This window comes from Lepidochelys kempii, chromosome 6 (genome assembly GCF_965140285.1).
Source record: "Lepidochelys kempii isolate rLepKem1 chromosome 6, rLepKem1.hap1, whole genome shotgun sequence".
In the NCBI taxonomy this organism is placed as follows: domain Eukaryota; kingdom Metazoa; phylum Chordata; order Testudines; family Cheloniidae; genus Lepidochelys; species Lepidochelys kempii.
The window spans coordinates 126,249,502-126,269,238 of record NC_136385.1 but is presented as its reverse complement, the minus strand read 5'-3'; the positions used below and the strand labels follow the sequence as shown (position 1 = coordinate 126,269,238).

Below are 19,737 nucleotides of genomic sequence, written 5' to 3'. Positions count from 1 at the left end.
TAGCATAACGAAGCCCTGATTTTGATTGGGGCCTTTGAGTGTTACTGTAACACAAAAAACAAAAAAAATTAAAATACTTCAGTTGTTTGGATTTCTTCCTTAAAGAGAGGGTCCCTGTCTTTCTTGTTTCTCGACAGAGACAGCATATACCCTCTAAGCACTTCATGGGTTATGTAAACCCGAAAGTGGCAAGGTCTAGGGGGCTGACAAGAAACTGTAAGTAGGGGGTTGGTGCAAGGTGGGATATGAATCTACTCATTCAGAAAGTTACTGGTATTGCAGCAGGGGGTGCAAACAGCTAGTGTGCCTCAGTTTCCCCTATGTGTCACACAAGTATCTAGGTGGTGGAAAAAGGGTGTGTGATTGTTTCAGAGACCCCGAGAGGGCAGGTGTGACTGCCATATAGTAGCCTGGAAAAAAGAAAAGGAGTACTTGTGGCACCTTAGAGACTAACCAATTTATTTGAGCATGAGCTTTCGTGAGCTACAGCTCACTTCATCGGATGCATATCGTGGAAACTGCAGCAGACTTTATATACACACAGAGAATATGAAACAATACCTCCTCCCACCCCACTGTCCTGCTGGTAATAGCTTATCTAAAGTGATCATCAAGTTGGGCCATTTCCAGCACAAATCCAGGTTTTCTCACCCTCCACCCCCCCCACACACAAACTCACTCTCCTGCTGGTGATAGCCCATCCAAAGTGACAACTCTCTACACAATGTGCATGATAATCAAGTTGGGCCATTTCCTGCACAAATCTAGGTTCTCTCACCCCCTCACCCCCCTCCCAAAAACCACACACACAAACTCACTATCCTGCTGGTAATAGCTCATCCAAAGTGACCACTCTCCCTACAATGGGCATGATAATCAAGGTGGGCCATTTCCAGCACAAATCCAGGTTTTCTCACCCTCCCACCCCCATACACACACAAACTCACTCTCCTGCTGGTAACAGCTCATCCAAACTGACCACTCTCCAAGTTTTAATCCAAGTTAAACCAGAACATCGGGGGGGAGGGGGTAGGAAAAAACAAGGGGAAATAGGCTACCTTGCATAATGACTTAGCCACTCCAAGTCTCTATTTAAGCCTAAATTAATAGTATCCAATTTGCAAATGAATTCCAATTCAGCAGTTTCTCGCTGGAGTCAGGATTTGAAGTTTTTTTGTTTTAAGATAGCGACCTTCATGTCTGTGATTGCGTGACCAGAGAGATTGAAGTGTTCTCCGACTGGTTTATGAATGTTATAATTCTTGACATCTGATTTGTGTCCATTTATTCTTTTACGTAGAGACTGTCCAGTTTGACCAATGTACATGGCAGAGGGGCATTGCTGGCACATAGCCTGGACATTTTGTAACTTAGCAACTGATGGCTCAGAGGCTCACTCAATCTTGGGAGCCAGCCAGTTTTGACCAGCAGGAGAATAGAGGACTGAAGAGAGAGCCCAGGTGATCTGTTTGCCCAGGAAAGAGACAAAGGATGGAGGAGGGGCAACTGAGTGTGACAGAGGGTGGGCTGCTGGAAGCTGGTCAGTCTCCTGCTTTGGAACTCAGGAAGGAGAGCCCAAGGCTCTGGATCCCCTCCCCCAGATGGACTTTGCTGAAACTACTTTCTACTGACTTCCTACTTTCTGTGCTGACAAGAACTGTTCTACACTGTGTTCCAGATAACTAATAAATTGTTCTGTTTTACAACGCTGGCGGAGAATCACTGCTTATTGTGAAGTTGGGGTGCATGGTTCCTTCGGGGGCATAAGGCCTCCCCAGGTGTCCCTATCCAGGTGGACTCACTGCAGGGAGCTCATGGTGTGAACAAGAGTGCTGAACGCTCTGAGGTCAGACCCAAGGAGGCCTCCCCTAGTGAGAGCGTCCTCTGAGGGGTAGTCACACTATAAGAGGGTCCTGTCTGAAGTTCATTCAGAGAGGTTCTAGAGCACCGAGACTGTTCTCCGGTGACACTAAACAATGCAGAAGCGCATACAGATGTCATTTGAAGCACCACAAAGGGTTTCCTCTAGCCCTGAAGCAAAGAATAGACCAAAAAAGCTAAGAGTGGGGACACACCCATGCTTCACCCTGCTTGTGATTGGAAATGGATCTGTTAGATCACCATCAACGCTAATTCTTCCAGCCATACCTCCATGGAACTGCCAAATGAAGTTAATAAATTTGTCTGGACACCCGAATTTAGTGAGCCATTTCCAGAGGGCAGTGTGGTTGACCGTGTGGAATACCTTGGTTAGATCCAGAAACAATGTACAAAGGTTGGTGCTTTTGGCGACATTTTCCCTGTAACTGTGGAATGATGAAAAACATGTCAACAGTGCTCCATTGAGCACAAAAGCCACATTGTGACGGAGACAGAATGTTACTGATTTGGGTCACAAGACAGGTCAAGAGGATCGGTGCAAGAATCTTGCTGGCCACAGGGAGCAAAGAGATACCATGGTAGTTACCACAATTGCTTTCAGAGCCTTTACGCTCTGAGATGTTGGCATCTTTCAGTTGCTGTGGTATAACTAACTGCTTGAAGCTAGATGTAAGAAAAATTCGAAGAGCTTGCCAATGCAAAGATTTCCTCCATGTCTGAAAACCTCTTCTGGAATGGCATTGGGACCAGGGGATTTATTATTTTTCATTACTTGAACACACTGGCTCACGTGGGTGGATCGGCAAGTGCAGCAGATGTGGACAGTTTATAGACATTATCCAGTGACTCAACAGGAACGATTAAGTGGTTCAATAAAATGTTCAAGCCACTGTTGGTAGATATCAGTATGATCTCTGATGAGAGATTCACCATCAGCACTTGTTTGCAGTGTCAAGGCAGATCAGGCAGGGCCATACATAGCTTTGGCCACCTCATAGGAACCGTTGGAGTCATGTTTATCAGCAAGGGCCTGTAGCTCCTCTGCTTTAAGGTTAAACCACGTATTTTGCATTTGGTGGAGTTTGTGTTGGAGTGTACTGCAAGCTGCCTTATACCTGGCCTTTTTCAACCCAGAGAACAGGACAGTTAAGAGCACAGCATGTGCTCGTTGTTTTACATCAGGAAAATTCAATATATCAGGATCATTACTGTCAAACCAGTCCTTATGATGGCATCTCATATACCCAACACAATCCATAATGGTGTTATAATGTCACCCAGAGGTACCCATTCAGCAGATACATCACCACTGATTGTTGGAAGAGATACAATGGTTTAGAAAAAACAGTAGTTAGCTATGTTGAAAATTGTTCGGTGATTGACAGATCATTCAGCCAAGCAACATTTACATACTTAATTGACAGAATTTTATGCATTTTCAACCAGATAGAGAGGGAAAGCTTTGATCAAACAAGACAATGATAAGTCCAACAATAAGCTCTGCGTAATACCCAAGTTACGTGCACATCCTGTAGGTCCCGCTGTCAGACCAACACATAGTCAATCAGATGCCAGTGACTCGAGCAAGGGTGCATCCAGGTCGTTTTGTATTTGTTGAAGAGTCAGAAGACAGTATTTGTAACAACTAGATGCTGATCAGTTAGTTTGCAAATGAAGGACAGAAAAGAAAGTTCCAAGATTTTCCCATATATGGTAGCAAACTGACATCATCTAAAATCTAGGCATGTTTACAAACAAAGCAAGAAATTTGACCTCACAGGATCAAGTTGCTCAAAGATCAGCAACTTATATCTCACGACTGAGAGGGTAAATGCACTATGACCTTCATGAACCTGATTAAGGGCTTTCTACATGCTCATGGAAAGCCATAATGACAGTCAGATAAAATTCAAGGGGAAGATATCTATAAATCAGACTGACAATTAAGCAGCTTGAATGGGTCCTGAGAAGCACATTTACACTTACACTGTGGTGTAGCCTCTTGAATCTGAATTGGAGGAATAAAGGCTGAGAGGATGTCACAAAGATAACTACAGGGCTTATCACATTGGACTAAAGTGTACACTGCCATTCAAGTCTCTTGACTTCTGACAGGGGCATTCTACTCTGTTGCCTCTGTTTCAAGGCCTTCTGATCCAACTTCAAGCCACACTTACTGAAAGCAGATGGTGAGACCTTCTCATATCCTTTTTTTGCTTCCCCTCTGCCTAAATAGCACAGCTTCCTGAAGTACCTCTGTTCTACTCCTCTCACCCCAAAAGAGCTGCTCTCTGCTGCAGGACACCTCATTCTGTTGAAATGTTGAGGCTGGCTAACTGAAAAACTCATTTTCAGAATCTGCTACAGTCATTTGGGACTAAATTTAAGTATTTTGGTACAGGCACATCCAGTATACTGGCATATTACAAAGCTGAGAAAACATTAAAGGACAAGCAGATAAATTATGTAGAAATGAAAAACCTGTAAAGCAGTTCTTTAGCTATTCGGTTCAGCAAAAACAATACTGCATCAATCTCAGTTATCGGCAAAAGTTAAAGCTTCTGGCTTCACAAACCTCTCACTTTTAAACACAAAAACAAGTGCACTCTCTTGCTGCCAAGTAGGCTGTGCAATGTCAGGAGGCTTCAAAGGTAAATTTGACATCAAGAGGGCACTACAGAGAAGATACAGTCTGGACAGCAAAAATACTGGAAAATGGGTTCCTTTTCAGCTTATCCTCTTTAGGTACTCCAAGAACTACCTTTTAAAGATTATGCTACCAGTGTGATGTAGTTTGGAAATATTTCCTGAATACTCGAGGTTTCAAGTTCCAAAAACAACACAGAAGTTTCTCCAATTCAGGTCCATACTCTGAAATATTGGTAATACTTAATCTTCATTTAAATAATCCTTTCAAATATGAAAGGATGTTAAAAAAGTAATATTAGATATGAAGCCTGTCAAGACTTGTGCCAAACCACTGCATCTTTGTAAAGAGGGTTTTAATACAGTAATTTGCAAGATATTAATAATGCAAAGGTTAGTAAATTTTTTATTTGTTCAAAATTGCAAGAGTATAACTAATAAATAATTATTACTGAATATTTAGATATTATGAAAATACCAAGTAATTTAAAGGAATACTAGGGCATATCTGCACAAGGAATCTCCTTGGTATGCAGTCTGTGCATTTTAGTTTATTAATTGGCCTAGTACAGCACATTATCTTCCTTTTCTATATAGCAGTCATCGTTCCTCAGATCTCACTAACTACAGGCTGAAATGGACAGATGGGAGACCTTCAAGAAAAACTTAGCAGCTCCAGAAGCAGAGTCATCTGTTAGTAGATGGCACATTTCTTTAAATACTGAATCAATGCCTAATACAGTGATAGGGGACACTGTTTCTTTGAAACATAACACAGGTGACAGATCACAGTTTCCATGGTATGCATCCGATGAAGTGAGCTGTAGCTCACGAAAGCTCATGCTCAAATAAATTGGTTAGTCTCTAAGGTGCCACAAGTACTCCTTTTCTTTAAACACTTGTAATCAAATGGAGGTTTCATGAAATGTTCTGTTAGAACAAAGTTGTTAATCATGATGTCCTGGCCAAATTTTAATTTGTTCAGTTCTTCTGTAGTTTCAGCTGGTTACAGTATTTTTCACTTCCTGTCCTAAGCTATTGTGAAATGTTGCTTTATGTTGTTAAATAGCTGCAGTGTTCCATCCTAGCAGTGGTTGCATTTCAATAGTGGGCAAAGTGCTCCATATGCATCTCCTACCAACTGTGGGTAGGTGTTGCAAGGCTTAATACAGAGAAAATGTTTAGATATCCCTGGATTAAATGTGCAAACTACTATTTATACTGTATTCAGAGGCCATTTTCTGCCAAGAAAATACATATAAATAATGTACAGATTACAATGAGCTTGGAAACTTTAAGTATAGTGCAGATCACTGAAATAAGCATTTAACAAGAGAAGATACGTGACAAAATGCTAAATGTATATCATGTCAATTAATCTTTTTAATCTGTCAAAACCCTTTGTTATTAAAGAAACACAAAGGTACTGTTACATGGTTGTGAAATTAAGAAACCCACTGAAATCATCTTCACATAGTTACAGTACCATAAATGGACACCAAAGAGGAGAGTCTTGAGGTAAGTGATAACTGTTCACATATATGTAGGAGATACCAGCATATTGCAACAAATTTTATCATAGTTTCCCACTATTTTCTACAGAATTTAAAACCTTAATATGTGAATAATATGCTACATGAGTTATTCATACCAGCCAGCTATCTAGTCAAAATCAGAAGCAACTTTTGGAGTTCTGCCTCTGTGTTACAGAAAAATGCCAACTAATGTTGGAGGTGGGGGTCACCTGCCATGTTGTCATAGTATTCAGCAGAGCAATCCATCTACATTAGCAGTGGGTTTGTGTGCTGCTTCCTGGTTGGGACTGAGGGTATGTCTATAGTGCAATTTGGGGGTGGGTGGGTAGGTATATGTGTGGGGCACATATAGACATACACAAGATAGCTTTAATCTAACTAGCTTGGGTACCAATAGCAGTGACACTGAGGCAGTGCAGGCTTCAACCTGTGCTTGCCTACCTGAGTAACTACACAGGATCCAGGGAGGACTTGTATAGCTTGTACTGAAGCCCATGTCTACGCATGCAGTAATTAATTCCCCCGGTGCGCCCATGCCCCCACCCCCACACTCTGCAGTGCAGACATATCCTAAGTGACATGACTCACTTCAGTAAGCGAGAGAGCAGCAGAAGTAAAATGGTAGATACCGTTCATGAATACATTTGTTCAGTTTGCTTACAGAAGAGTCAAAAGTTGTAAAGCAGTAGTTACACTAGTTCTACTCTGTTCTAAATTATTAGGTAGGTTTACTAGGTAGAATAGCTGCTGCATTCCTCCGCAGATACGGCTGAACTGATTCCTACTCATTGCTTAATCTACCTCACAGGGGCATACTGAGGTTTAATTAGTTGCTTGTAAAGTACTTTGAGATATTTGGATGAAAAGTATTAGAAGTATGAGCTGCTTGAAGAGAAACCACTCAATGTGATCGGCAAACAGGAATGCTAATTCCAAGCAGGAAGCGTCCAAATGAATACAAATGAATACAAATCTACAACAAGGAGGCTAATTTAAATTAGAGTAAGTGCTCTGAAAAAGGTATCACAAAACAGCGACATAGTAAAACATTTGCCAAAATACAGTTCTTCTTTCAACAAGATGCTCTGCTTGATACTATTTGATACTATGCACCACAAGCTTACTGAAAATGAAAAGGATAACAAAGGACAGGCATTTTTCTCCCCAAAATGTTTTTGCTGAAATAAAAGAAATTTCAACACAGACAAGTGACAACTGATTACCTTTCTGACTCTTTTCATGGGATGAAGAAAAGGACCTATACATTCTAATACTAAAAAGCTAAATCAGACTGAAGCAAGCTCCACATAAATGGTGTTGATTAAAAATCGTCAGACACAAATTTCAGTACTGTTATTGGGATATATAATATAGACCACACTCAGCATATTACAAGGTTTGAGATTTTTAAAAATTATTTAAATGTTTGTCTTTACCATACTGACACCTTTTTGTAGTACTCATAGAATCATAGAATATCAGGGTTGGAAGAGACCTCAGGAGGTCATCTAGTCCAACCCCCTGCTCAAAGCAGGATCAACCCCAACTAAATCATCCCAGCCAGGGCTTTGTCAAGCCGGGCCTTAAAAACCTCTAAGGATGGAGATTCCACCACCTCCCTAGGTAACCCATTCCAGTGCTTCACCACCCTCCTAGTGAAATAGTTTTTCCTAATATCCAACCTAGACCTCCCCCACTGCAACTTGAGACCATTACTCCTCGTTCTGTCATCTGCTACCACTGAGAACAACCGAGCTCCATCCTCTTTGGAACCCCCCTTCAGGTAGTACGATTATATTTGTTACGGAAAACCTACATTGCCCCATCACAGACAACAGTGCACTGTGAAAGAAATCATTATATACATGATTTTGCCATAATACAGGCCTTTCGTAAGTCTAACTAGTAGCTTCTTTTGTAAAACAACTGAACATCTAGTTGGAGGATATTCAAAGCAACTGAGCACCTACAAAAATGACACCTACAAAAAATGCACCAAGGTTTCTGCCTTACCACACAGTGCAACAGCCAGTGCTGAGACGCCACAATCTTATTGCTGGAACCCATCCTCACCACCCTCCCTTTATTGTTTTGCTACCACAATGTTGCACCACTTGTGAAACTGGATTCCACACACTGGGACAGAAACCCATTTGTGTTGCACAGGACCTAGCAAAATTCTGGGAGCTATTAATACTAACTAAACTAAAGACAAAAATCACCATATTTAACAAGGTTTTTATAGTTCATAGACACCCCAGAATAAGCCTTTCTTTTTAGAAGACGGTGTAAATTTTTGTTTAAATTCTGAAGTGCAGTTTCATTTCACAGCCATTATTTGCCTTGCTCTAGAGCAAAATACATAAAAAACACTTACTTCATCTCTATAAAGAGGACTTGTATAATACATTATATCCATTGCACTGCTGTTCAACATATCCCTTAAACCACGCACTTTATCTGGAGTAATGGAATCAACAGTGTCTAAAAAAAATAAAGAGAGACTCAAGTGTTAGATTCAAAACCTTACAAGGTTTTTATATATTGATAAATAAAATGTGGAAAAAAATCCAGAATATGGCTACATACTTCTGAGAACACAATTACAAAATTACGATTAATGATACATCTAAAAGGAGTTAAGTACTGAAATTAACACTTCAAGCCAACTTAAGTGTTCACTTTTCCCATATTTGTCCCAAAGAGAAGTACTTTCCAATATAAATCACCATTTTGTTAATACTTGTGCATGCCTAAAAATTGTATTTTCAGTAACTGTACCTCCATCAAGAGCAAGTTTTGATCTCCATTCAACAGGCAGAAACTCAACATGTGTTGCAAGATTGCAAAAGTACTTCTCTTCTATTTTTCTTGCAGTATCTCGCATCCTAAAAAAATTAAAATTGCTATGTTAGCTAAGATGTAGGTTACATCAAATAAAATTACAATATTTCAAATTAAAAGTTACCATAATGTACACAAATCAAACTTCTCACACTGTTACTTTTTAATTATTGCAGTACACATTAATAAAAATATCATGCTTACTGTTACTTCTAAATACCATGTGACCTTAAAATGTACTATACTAAGGTACTTAATTCTTATATAATGGAAACTTTGTATATTAATTACCCAAGAGATAAAGTTTCTGAAATTGCTACTGAATTATATTAAAGCCATGACCCAAAACCCATTAAAGTCAGAGGGAGTCTTCCCATTAACTTCAGTAGGTTTTGAATCAGGCCGAATGGTGAAATCCTGGCCTCAACTGAAGTCCGTGCCATTGATTTCAATGGGCTCTTTGGATTTCACCCAAGTGATTCGACTTGTACATAAAGAAGCTAATTTAGATTTTTAAAATATGACCATGAAAACAATTATCAGTTTGACTACATGTAGTCTGAGGAGTTAGACTGTCACTTTAGAAGTGAGATGGCTCCCAAGGGAGAGGATGGAAGGCTTGAAAGGCCTCAAAGCAAGCAACAGGAGCGTTTATTAGTATTCAGTCTGGTGGCAATGGCTGCAAATAAACTAACTGTTCTCTAAAGCTTCTTTTCTTTTTAAAGCACATTTGAGCATAGGCATTCATGGGCCTTATTTGAATTTAGTTAATTAAAAAAAAAGTATTTTCAAGTATTGAATGTGTCTCTGACTCCCTCTGCCATTTTTAGGGCTTTTATAATCATTTCCCTTAAAAAAAAAAAAAAAAAAGTCCCCCTCCTTTGCCTCTGTGTGAAAGACTCTTAAAAAACAAGGGAAGCTGGCTAACCACCAATTAAAAGAAGACAGTAAAATATATATAAAAATGCTATACAATGCACAAAGTAAACAAACAAGTAAAGGAAGCTATGCTTTTCTCTACTCTTTTAGTGATAGTAATCTTAGGTGTTCCTGACAACGCTAGCAGGTAACAATTTTCAGAAAGAAGTGTGATTTATGTTGATGGTGTTCCTTTTTAAAAAAATTGTAAAAGCACACAAAGAGAGATTTTAAAAGGGCAGTAGTCCTGAGCTAGGAAGAGCCATTTCCAAAATGACTGTTTATTCCCCAATTACAGGCATTAGAGTTTGTTCTGAAAACAGGAAATGAGACTTAGTCCAGTGCTCCAACATGCGTATTTCTTTTTATAAGCAAACTCCTTTTAGTGCCTTCAGTTGGAGCAGTATCATTATTATAGACTTGCCTACAACTAGGCAATTTTAGAAAAAACATCCCATTGATATTGAAGCTAGTGTAGACAAAAGTCTGTCAGTTTCCAGGGTTTTTTCCCCCCTTTTTTCTTTTTAAAATCATCACATCAATTAACGAACAGTGAGAAAGTCAGAAGCTGCTGGAATCCGGTCTACACTGGGGTTCTCACACAGGAAATACTAGTTCAGATGAACTGTTGGAAGCTGATGTGAGATTTTTTTTTCCTTTAAGTTCTCTGGTGTACATATATTGTCTATTTTGGACACAACTGTATAATGAGAGTTTGTCACCTCTGTTTTGCAGGCCTGCCTACAGATTTATGGGTAAGCTGCACTTTTGGCGTTAGAAGCAACTGCATCTAGTGGAATGAACTTGCAGCAGGAAACCAGGTAATCCCAAGTTCTACCCCAGCTCTGCCACTCATTCATTATACGCTGCCTGATTCAAAGCTCATTGACTTTGATGGAGAGATTCTAGGGTGGCTTTGGGCAAGTCACTTCCATGTCTCTGCTTTAGTTTCCCCATTTGTAAAATACAAATAATACTCACCTCTCTGACTGGGAGGTTGTGAGGCGAAAGTAGGTGATGTTTGTGAGTGCTTTGAAAAATATATTCTCTACCAACATCTTAATATTTGGACATAGATTTTTTTAAAAACAATTCCCTCCTCAAAAAGTACACATTACATCCCTCAGAAATCAGAAAGCTTTTCATTTCAATAGGCAGTTGAAGCTAACTATTCCATAAACTAGATATAAAACTATTTCATTTTGACTGAAAGGATTTTTATTTTTGTTTTTTGAGGGTGGGAATGAAAGGAAGGGAAATTGCCTTTTTCACACTCATATTAAAACTGTTGGGCTGACCAAATGGCCTGGAGACACAAATAACCTGTGCCCCCATTTTTAAAACCTGGGTTTGGTTGTACTCCTAGCCTCTTGATCCCCAGACCTATGGGATGGTAAGTGCTTAAGAGGTACAGCAGCATGCTCAGCCCACAAGAGAAGGAAACGGAGGAGTCTACTCAGCCAGACAGTTCATTCAAAGGATAAAGAAGTGGAACTGACTGGCTCTGAAGGAAGCCCTATTAGTCCTCCTCAGAAGGATGTCTCTGATATGAGTAGAGTTGCCAACTTTCTAATTGCACAAAACCAAACACCCCTGCCCTGCCTCTTTTCCAAGGCCCCGCCCCCACTCCCTCCACACACACCCCCCCCCATCGCTCACTCTCCCCCAACCTCCCTCACTTTCACTGGGCTGGGACAGGAGGTTGAAGTTCGGGCTCTGGCAAGGGGTGTGCGCTCTGGGCTGGGGGGTTTGAGGTGCAGGAGGGGGTTCAGAGATGGCGCAGGGGTTTGGGTTGCGGGCTCAAGGAGGGAGTTAGGAGGGGGCTCTGGGCTGGGTCAGGAGGTTGGGATGTGGGAAGGGGGTTCAGGGTGCGGGCTCCAGTCAGGTGGCGCTTACCTCAGGCGGCTCCCAGTAGGCAGCACAGTAGGGCTAAGGCAGGCTCCCTATGGAGGAGGGTGGAAACTGTCAGCATCTCCCTCTGGAGGGGCCAGGGCGCTCGTGGCGGGGGTAGTGCGCGGAACCCCCATGGCCGCCCCTGCACCTAGGAGCCGGAAAACTGCTACTGGTGGAGAAATGTTCCCGTTGCAGTTTTACCACTACATCGGCTGCTTCCGGGAGCCGCAGGGAGCCTGCCTTAGCCCCGCTGTGCCGCCAACCGGACTTTTAGCTGCCCGGTCAGCTGTGCTGACCTGAGCTGCCAGGGTCCCCTTTTGACCAGGCATTCCAGTCGAAAACTGGACGCCTGGCAACCCTAGATATGAGGCCAAAAGCATAATGTGGTGGGGCTAAATAGAGCAGCAGAAGAAAGGAAATCCTCAGATTTCTTAGGGACATCCTCAAGGGAAGGAGAAGGGAGGAGATACAGAATGACAATACAAACACCTCAACCACAAACTGATCTAATGCTGGCAGGTAAAGACTCTACTATGCCATTTCTTACAAGATGGCTCCAGAGAAACTCATTTGAGAGCCTAACTTTACCCCCACAGAATCTCCATTTTAGAGATTATCAAGATGATAATGCAGGAAATTCAGTAAATATATTTTTAACACCACCCTTAGCAAGCCACCTGCATAGCAAAATAAAAGAAAATACACCTGACTGAATAGAAGAAGTTCATCATATAGCACAAGACACAGGAAAAGTTAAACTTTAAAAGCTAAAGAGCAGTTCTTGGAAATACTAACACTTCTTAGGCAGAGACTAGAGAAGTTCTTGCCTCTTCTGAGAAACAGAACAGTTTGTGGCCTACAAACAGGAGTTCGGAAATTCTAACATCGATATTAAACAGGATGCAATCAGCTTCTAGCTTCAAACAACTGGTAAAAGCGCAGAAGCACCGGACATGCAGAATGCACAGAATTCCACACAATAAGTACAAGAAGTTAGGATAGCAGAGTAACACCTTTGTGAAATAACTGTGTCCTAACAGTAGCCGGAGAAGGTACATAAAGGATTCATACAACAGTGGAAGTTGCAAATATAAAAAACAGTACAAATTATAAACAGGAATAAAGTATTAACTGAAACAGTACATCAGAGCCCTTTAAGACTGGGATGATATGTCGTCAGATACTGCAGCCTTCTTTCTATCAATTAAGTTACTAACCTTTGTTGGGTTTTTAAAGATGTTTAGTTGTCTGATAAAATTCACCCAAAGCTTGGAGGGTTATGGGGCCACAAAAGTCAACTCATCTCATGTATCCGTGGATCTCTTCTTTCTTTTCAGAAGCAATGGGGTATAGTCTAGGCAAATTGGAACCTTCACGTCATGGAATACTGAGTTCTCAGAGGCCCAGGTTGTGCGCAGGATTCTATTCCTGTTTGGAAGGGTTTGGCATATTACTAAAACCACCCTTGGGCAAGATGATGAAGAGGATTTCCTGGTTAGTCTCCATTACAAACAATCATCCAAATTTGGAGAAGCAGTCCACCCTAGCAACTCTATCAGCAGTTCACCAAGAAACTCCAGCACCCACACACTATGACTTTTTTTTCATTTTTCTCAGGGACACCAACCAAGCACATTTTCTAGTTTGATATTTATTTCTGGATTTTTTTTTTATTAAAACCACCTTAAGACTGTAGAGACATTGTCCAGTCGCTAGTAGCACTAGTCCAAACCTTTTGTCACAATAGATTAAAGGTAAAATTTACAAAAGCAACTAAGTCCCATTTTCAGAAGAGATTTAGGCCTGGTCTACATTTAAAGACTAGATAAACCTAGCTAGGTCACTCGGGGCTGTGAAAAATTCCATGCCCTGAACTCCATAATCAGGTTGACCTAATCCCCAGGGTAGATACAGCTAGGTTGGAAGAAGAATTCTTCCCTCGACTTAGCTACTGCATCTTAGAAAAACTGATTAACTACATTGATGAAAAAACCCTTCTGTTCAGCAGCAGATGTAGTGTAGACATGCCTTCAGAGACTTTGGAGCTTAAGTCTCATTGAAAGTTGACAGGATTTATACACATTTGAAAACATCATAAGTCAGCGGTCCACATAACTCTCATTCTGGGTGATGAGGACCAGTCCCTCAGTCACTGTAGAAGAGTTGGGTTTAACATTGAGGAATGATAAACAAAGAGGGTACAACAATATCCTGTCAGCTTTAAGAAAACATATACAGAAAGAATATGAAAAACTGACAAAATCTGAGCAAAACTACAATCTCTCCATTTATGACTTCCTCACATCTCTCATTTTGTATAAGAGTATCCTGAATTTCTAGTTGGTTGTTTTTTTAATTTCTACTTTCCACATTTCAAATCATATTGCAATCAAGTTCCTCAAAATTGGTTTAAGTATTTTCCAGATACATTACACACTGGCCAAGTTTGTCTGACTAAACATATTCGCAAGTCACTAAAATATATTGCAAGTCAACTTACAACTAGATATGATTTATTGATTTATTCTTTTTTTTCCATCCAGTAAACATTCCTGTGCTGTCCATCTCAATGTTTACAATACCAGGGCAAATACAGTCAAACCTACATGGAATCAAAAGGTCCTTCCACTGGACCGGCTCCCTACTCCCACTATCCCACAGTAGCAGTGCCACATAAGGTTTCTCCGGGCCATACAGTTCTCTCATACATTGAAACCGTTTAGCAAATAGCTTATGCAATCAACGCAAGGGTCCAATGGATAAAGGGCTCATCTGTACAAACATCAATATACAGTGGCTTCCCACTTTTTTGATCAATTTCATCCCTTTAATTTTGACCAAAATAAAAATCTGTTTGAGTCTCCTTGCAGATAGCCAGGGGTGTACAACACGATGCACAACACAGGGTTTATAAAATTAACATATGAATGTCTTTTGGGGATAGCCCTTTTATCATAAGACTTCTTTTATTGTGCTCCTTCTCATTCAATTTACTTAAGAATTTTAAGCTACTTTATTAGGTAGCACCTCTCTGTAGCAAGTGACTGAATTAATAATACTCAACTGAAGAGACAGAAACTGATCCAAAACAACAAATGGAAAATTGTCTTCTCCCAATTACAAATGATCTTGTTACTGAAATTTTGATCATATTAAAGGGACAGCCTTCTTGTAAATCAAATTAGTGAAAGTGACTGTAATTCTGTTATTTTAGGATTTATATAAAAAGACAAAAGAATATTAAAAATGGATGCAATGCAGACCTTGAGACATTTTGTTACACAGATATAATTTTATGTATTTAGAATGGTGTACTGAAAATAAAGGTTTTGGGACACGTCATGAATAAAATTACAGTGCACTTTCATTCTGCTGCCTTTATTTCTGTGATTAAAATAATGAAATTATGATCCCTTAATTTAGCTGATGTGCATTAGAGGCTTAAAAAAATCTTTGCAGTTATCACTATGACTTTCTCTTTCATTACACTGCATTACTAAGCTTATTCACAACCAGTATATGAAAGGTCCAATACAACACTGAGAACTGGAAAGTCTGCAAGCAAATTAACTTCAGAGTTAGTATAGCAAGTTTACAGATTCAATTTAATAGCTGATAACAAAGAAAAAGTATAGTGTCTGAAGACATTATCCAGAGTCATTAGTGTCTACTCTTCTCTGCTAGTGCTTCAGTCTGAGACCATCCATAACTATGAGAGAATAAATGGGTCCTTAACCCAACTCTCTCAAGATCAGAAAATATTAACACAGCAGTCAACTTCCCAGAGACTAGTCTGGTCTCTTAAAAACTCTACAGACAGGGCAATGAAAGACACAGGACTAGGAGTCAGAAGACTCAAGTTGTATTCCTGGCTCTGCCACATGGTGACAGGGATAAATTAAAATCTCGATACTTCACTTTACTAATCTGTAAATTGGAAATACACTCTTTGTAGGAATGTTGTTCACGCATATTAATACAAGGGGTTTAGAGAAAGCTTCATCTATTGAGGATCATAAATTCTTCTATTTTTTTCCAGAGAGAACCAGTATATAAATGTATGGCTAGAACAGCAAAACCAGTAAGTCATTCCCAAAGTAGTATAAATGGGACAGTCATAAAAGGACTCAAATTAAGAAAGCCTTGTGGAGGTGTTTCTGTAGGAGGAGAGATAATCACCATAGGCCAAAAACATTCCTTTGACTTCGACTCTTCTGGATTTTGTTTTCCACCATCTGGCTGACTGGTTGGTGGAGAAAAAAGGGCAGAAAGGCCAACTAGATGAAATAACTGGCTCTTTGGAGTATATCTGCACTGCAGCTGAGTGTGCCACCCAGCCCAGGTAGACAAACTTGCAGCTAGCTCCACTGGAGTTTTCACGTTAAAATCAGCAATGGGGACATTCCAGGAAGGGCAGCAGCTTGGGCTGGCCACCTGGGCTCAGACCCAGGGAGCCAGGGAGCTTGGAGTCAGGCAGCTAGCCCAACCTACCTTCTGTACCGAAATGTCCACGCTGCTATTTTAGGCACGGTAACTCAAGCAGAGCTAGCACAAGTCTGTCTACCCAGTCTAGAAGGCTCATTCCCAACTGCAGGGTGGACACACTCTTTGCCATCCCAAGTGCTGCTCTTTCATCCACAGCTGGAAGGAGTATGCTATTTTAATACCCGGGAGGAACCATAACAAAGGGTGACTTTTGAGAGGAGCAGATCCAGGCTAGGGTAAAGGAAGGGAGGACGACATGATGATCAGTATAGTCTCCGTGACCTTGTGCTCCCTCCTGCTGTTTTTTGTATCCGCCTGTTCTCTCATCTTACACTAAGGGCTTGCCTACACTACCGCGTGGGGTCGATCTAAGATAGCAACTTCAACTACGTGAATAGCGTAGCTGAAGTTGTCGCACTTAGATCTACTTACCACAGTGTCTTTGCTGCAGTAAGTCGACAGCTGATGCTCTCCAGTCGACTCCGCTTGTGCTCCTCGTTCTGGTGGCGTACTGGAGTCGATGGGAGAGTGTTCAACGTTCGATTTATCACATCTATACTAGACGCAATAAATTAACCCCCGCCGGATCGATCACTACTGGCCAGTCTGGCGGGTAGTACAGACAAGCCCTTAGATTGTAAGTTCTCAGGGACAGGAGCTGCTTGTTTGTAATATGCCCGTACAGTGATTGGCACAGTTGGGGGTGTGGACTCTAGGCACTACCACAATACAAACAATAAATACTACTACTAACAAAAATAAACTTGTTACAAAAACTCAGCTGACTGCTTTTCTAGTTCTTGTTCTGCCACCTGAAGAATTCTTTACTGGTTGCCAGATGCCATTTTTAATTATTCTTTAATGGAAAGGATTCCAAAAAAAGTCTTTTTAGCGGACACATCAATAAGCATCTACTTTGCTGGAAACATAGGCTTCTTGGTAGGTCCAAGTAATTTTCAGAATGATAAAAGTGGCAGCATGCACATCTTTGATTCCACCAGTCTTTAAAAGTCTCCTTCACTAACAGGCCACTCAACCACCTCGATTTGCAGAGATGAAATTTAACATCCTGAAACCTGAAGGCATAAGACTTCCGCAATTCAGATATTCTAGAGACCTAATCAACTTGTAATTTTCAGAAAAGCTTCTATTCACTAAGCACTACAAGTGAATGTGAAAGACTTGGCTCATCTGGTGCAGAGAGCACAATCTGAATCCTATTCAAGTGACCTTCCAAGGCATCCTGGAATATTTGTTGGCAGGCTTCCACAAGGGACTGAACTGTAGCTCTCCAAGTGACAGCATTACAGGCATTCAGTCCACAACCCGAAACAAAGGGAGAGCTGAAGTTGACTATATCCAGTTTTACATTTGTTAGTTTTATTTTATTAGTAATTTTTCTCCCCATAAGTATTTAGGTTTCTTGGTAATTAAGACATCATGATTTACCATCTAATATGCATCCCATATTTGCATATAAAATTCTAACATACCTAGTTCTTGTTCCTCCCACTCGGGGAAATTATCCTTAATACAAACTCTTCCCAGAAGTGGAGGCCAGATTAATAGATGCTTTCATTATGAGAAATGAAATTACAGGTCAGGAGTATTGTTTCCACTTTTTGGCAACTGTTTCAAAATCAAAACATTAAAAAGCAGATTTTGCACAGAAAGCTCCACTTACCAAAAAGTTTGAGCCCTACCTATTATCTAATATTTTTCTAATCAAGTAAGTTTGCTTCAACGCCACCTCGGAGATTCTTAGCATAGTCATCAAGTTCCTCTCATACAGCAGTTAAATAATACTTTTCAATAGTGGACACAAACTGACAGTGCAGGATAAACTGAACTTATGTGGCTAAAATGTAATGGGAAAATATATGTAACCTAAAACGCACCTGCACATTCTTGATTTAATACATGTAGTTATGCATTAGACGTCTATAAAATAAAATCCACAATGCAAGATTTTAGGAAAGCATTTAAAATTATGTGGGAAACACTGTTCAGTACCAGCTGCAGTAGACATTCAAAGCTGAACAGAATTTTTATTAGTTATGTTAAGAGGCTTTATTCAAGTGCTATCGTTTTTTTCCTCTTTGCTGCCAATTAGATCCTGCTAAGCTCTAGTAAAGCTAAAGTACTGAACATTTCACTTCATTTACCCTGCAAGACAATCCCCAGTTGAGAATGTTAAAACAGCATTAGCCATTTGAATTCCTCAGTTAAAGATGGAAATTTAAGTGTAGCCACCAATGACAAACTATAAATAGGCAGTTAGCGGTGTCCTTATCAAAGCCAGACTCTTGTCTATCAAAACACCTTACAAGTCAGAGTCAAACAGGTAAAAGGAAAACTTAAAACTGCAACAGCACCCTTAATGCAGTCAAGTTGTTTCAAGGATAGAAGAAACACATACGAGATTCAATATGTCCCTTGGATCTAAGTAATTAATTGCTATCTACACTTGGAAATTTACCAAAATAACAATTCCAGAAAATTTATTCTAGAATAGCTATTTCAGTAAAATTTCCGAGCACAGACAAAAAAGGCCAGCAAAACTTTGAGAAAGTGAAATTCAGGAATGAAGGTAACCTAGAGAGATTAGAAATATGGGCAGAAAACAACACTTCAACTGAGGAAAAAAATGCCAGCTAATATGCCCAAGAAAAAATAATGCTCTGGAAGAGCAAGTGCATTGTCTGCTTCAACAAAACTGAACACTATGAATAGGCATTAATCTAAAAGCACAAAAACACAAAAATGTCCATCCAAAGAGGCCCAAAAAAGTATGTAGGCAAATTAACAGGATATCAGAGATGCATTTTCTTCATTTAGGATTGTTCAAGATTAAAATCCCCAAAAGAGTAAGGTTGGGTCACAGGGAATGCGGGGAGATCCAAAACCAGGTGGGATGCATTTTCCAGAAAGACAGTACTGAAGAACGTCTTTCCATTCTTACAGTGTAATGCTGCGTTGGACTGTAAATCAAAATAACCAATAAAATAAACTATGCCAGCGGTTCTCAACCTTCATTGCACCATGACCCCCTTCTGACAAGAAAAATTACTATGTGACCCCCCAGGAGGGGGTACTGAAGCCTGACCTCACCCAAATGGGGGGGCCCAAGACAGAGTTCCACCACCTTCGGTCAGCGAGCCAGCCAAAGCTGAAGCCCAAGGGCTTCAGCCCTGGGCAAGGGGCCTGTAACCTGAGAGGCTTCAGCTTCGGCTCCAGGCGGTGAGGCTTGGGCCCTAGGCCCCAGCAAGTCTAACGCTAGCCCTGGCGACCCCATTAAAATGGGGTCATGACCCACTTAGGGGTTCCAATCCACAGTTTGAGAACCACTGAACTATGCCAATACTCACGAGATTAGAAACCTATGACATTTTCCTCCGTAAGCAATAATGATCCACTCTGCTATGCTATCCAGACAGAACATAGTGAAATATTTTGTTTATGTTAAGTAAGGTGAATAATTGTTCTAGCTGAGCAGGAAGTACTGTCCCTTCTTAAGATTAGTTTTGTAGCTAAT

The 19,737-nt window shown here is 40.5% G+C and overlaps 1 protein-coding gene across 4 annotated transcripts in view; it reads right to left on the bottom strand.

Moving 5' to 3' along the window:
* The window catches only part of DDHD1 (DDHD domain containing 1), a 123,537-nt gene that overhangs the window by 47,293 nt on the left and 56,507 nt on the right, over positions 1-19,737 (bottom strand). For all 4 annotated transcript variants that reach the window (XM_073350101.1, XM_073350102.1, XM_073350103.1 and 1 more), the window contains 2 exons: positions 8,844-8,950; positions 8,440-8,546 (listed from right to left, as the gene is read on the bottom strand). In XM_073350101.1, the coding sequence (XP_073206202.1) occupies positions 8,440-8,546; positions 8,844-8,950 (214 nt within the window). The remainder of the gene's footprint in view (positions 1-8,439; positions 8,547-8,843; positions 8,951-19,737) is intronic.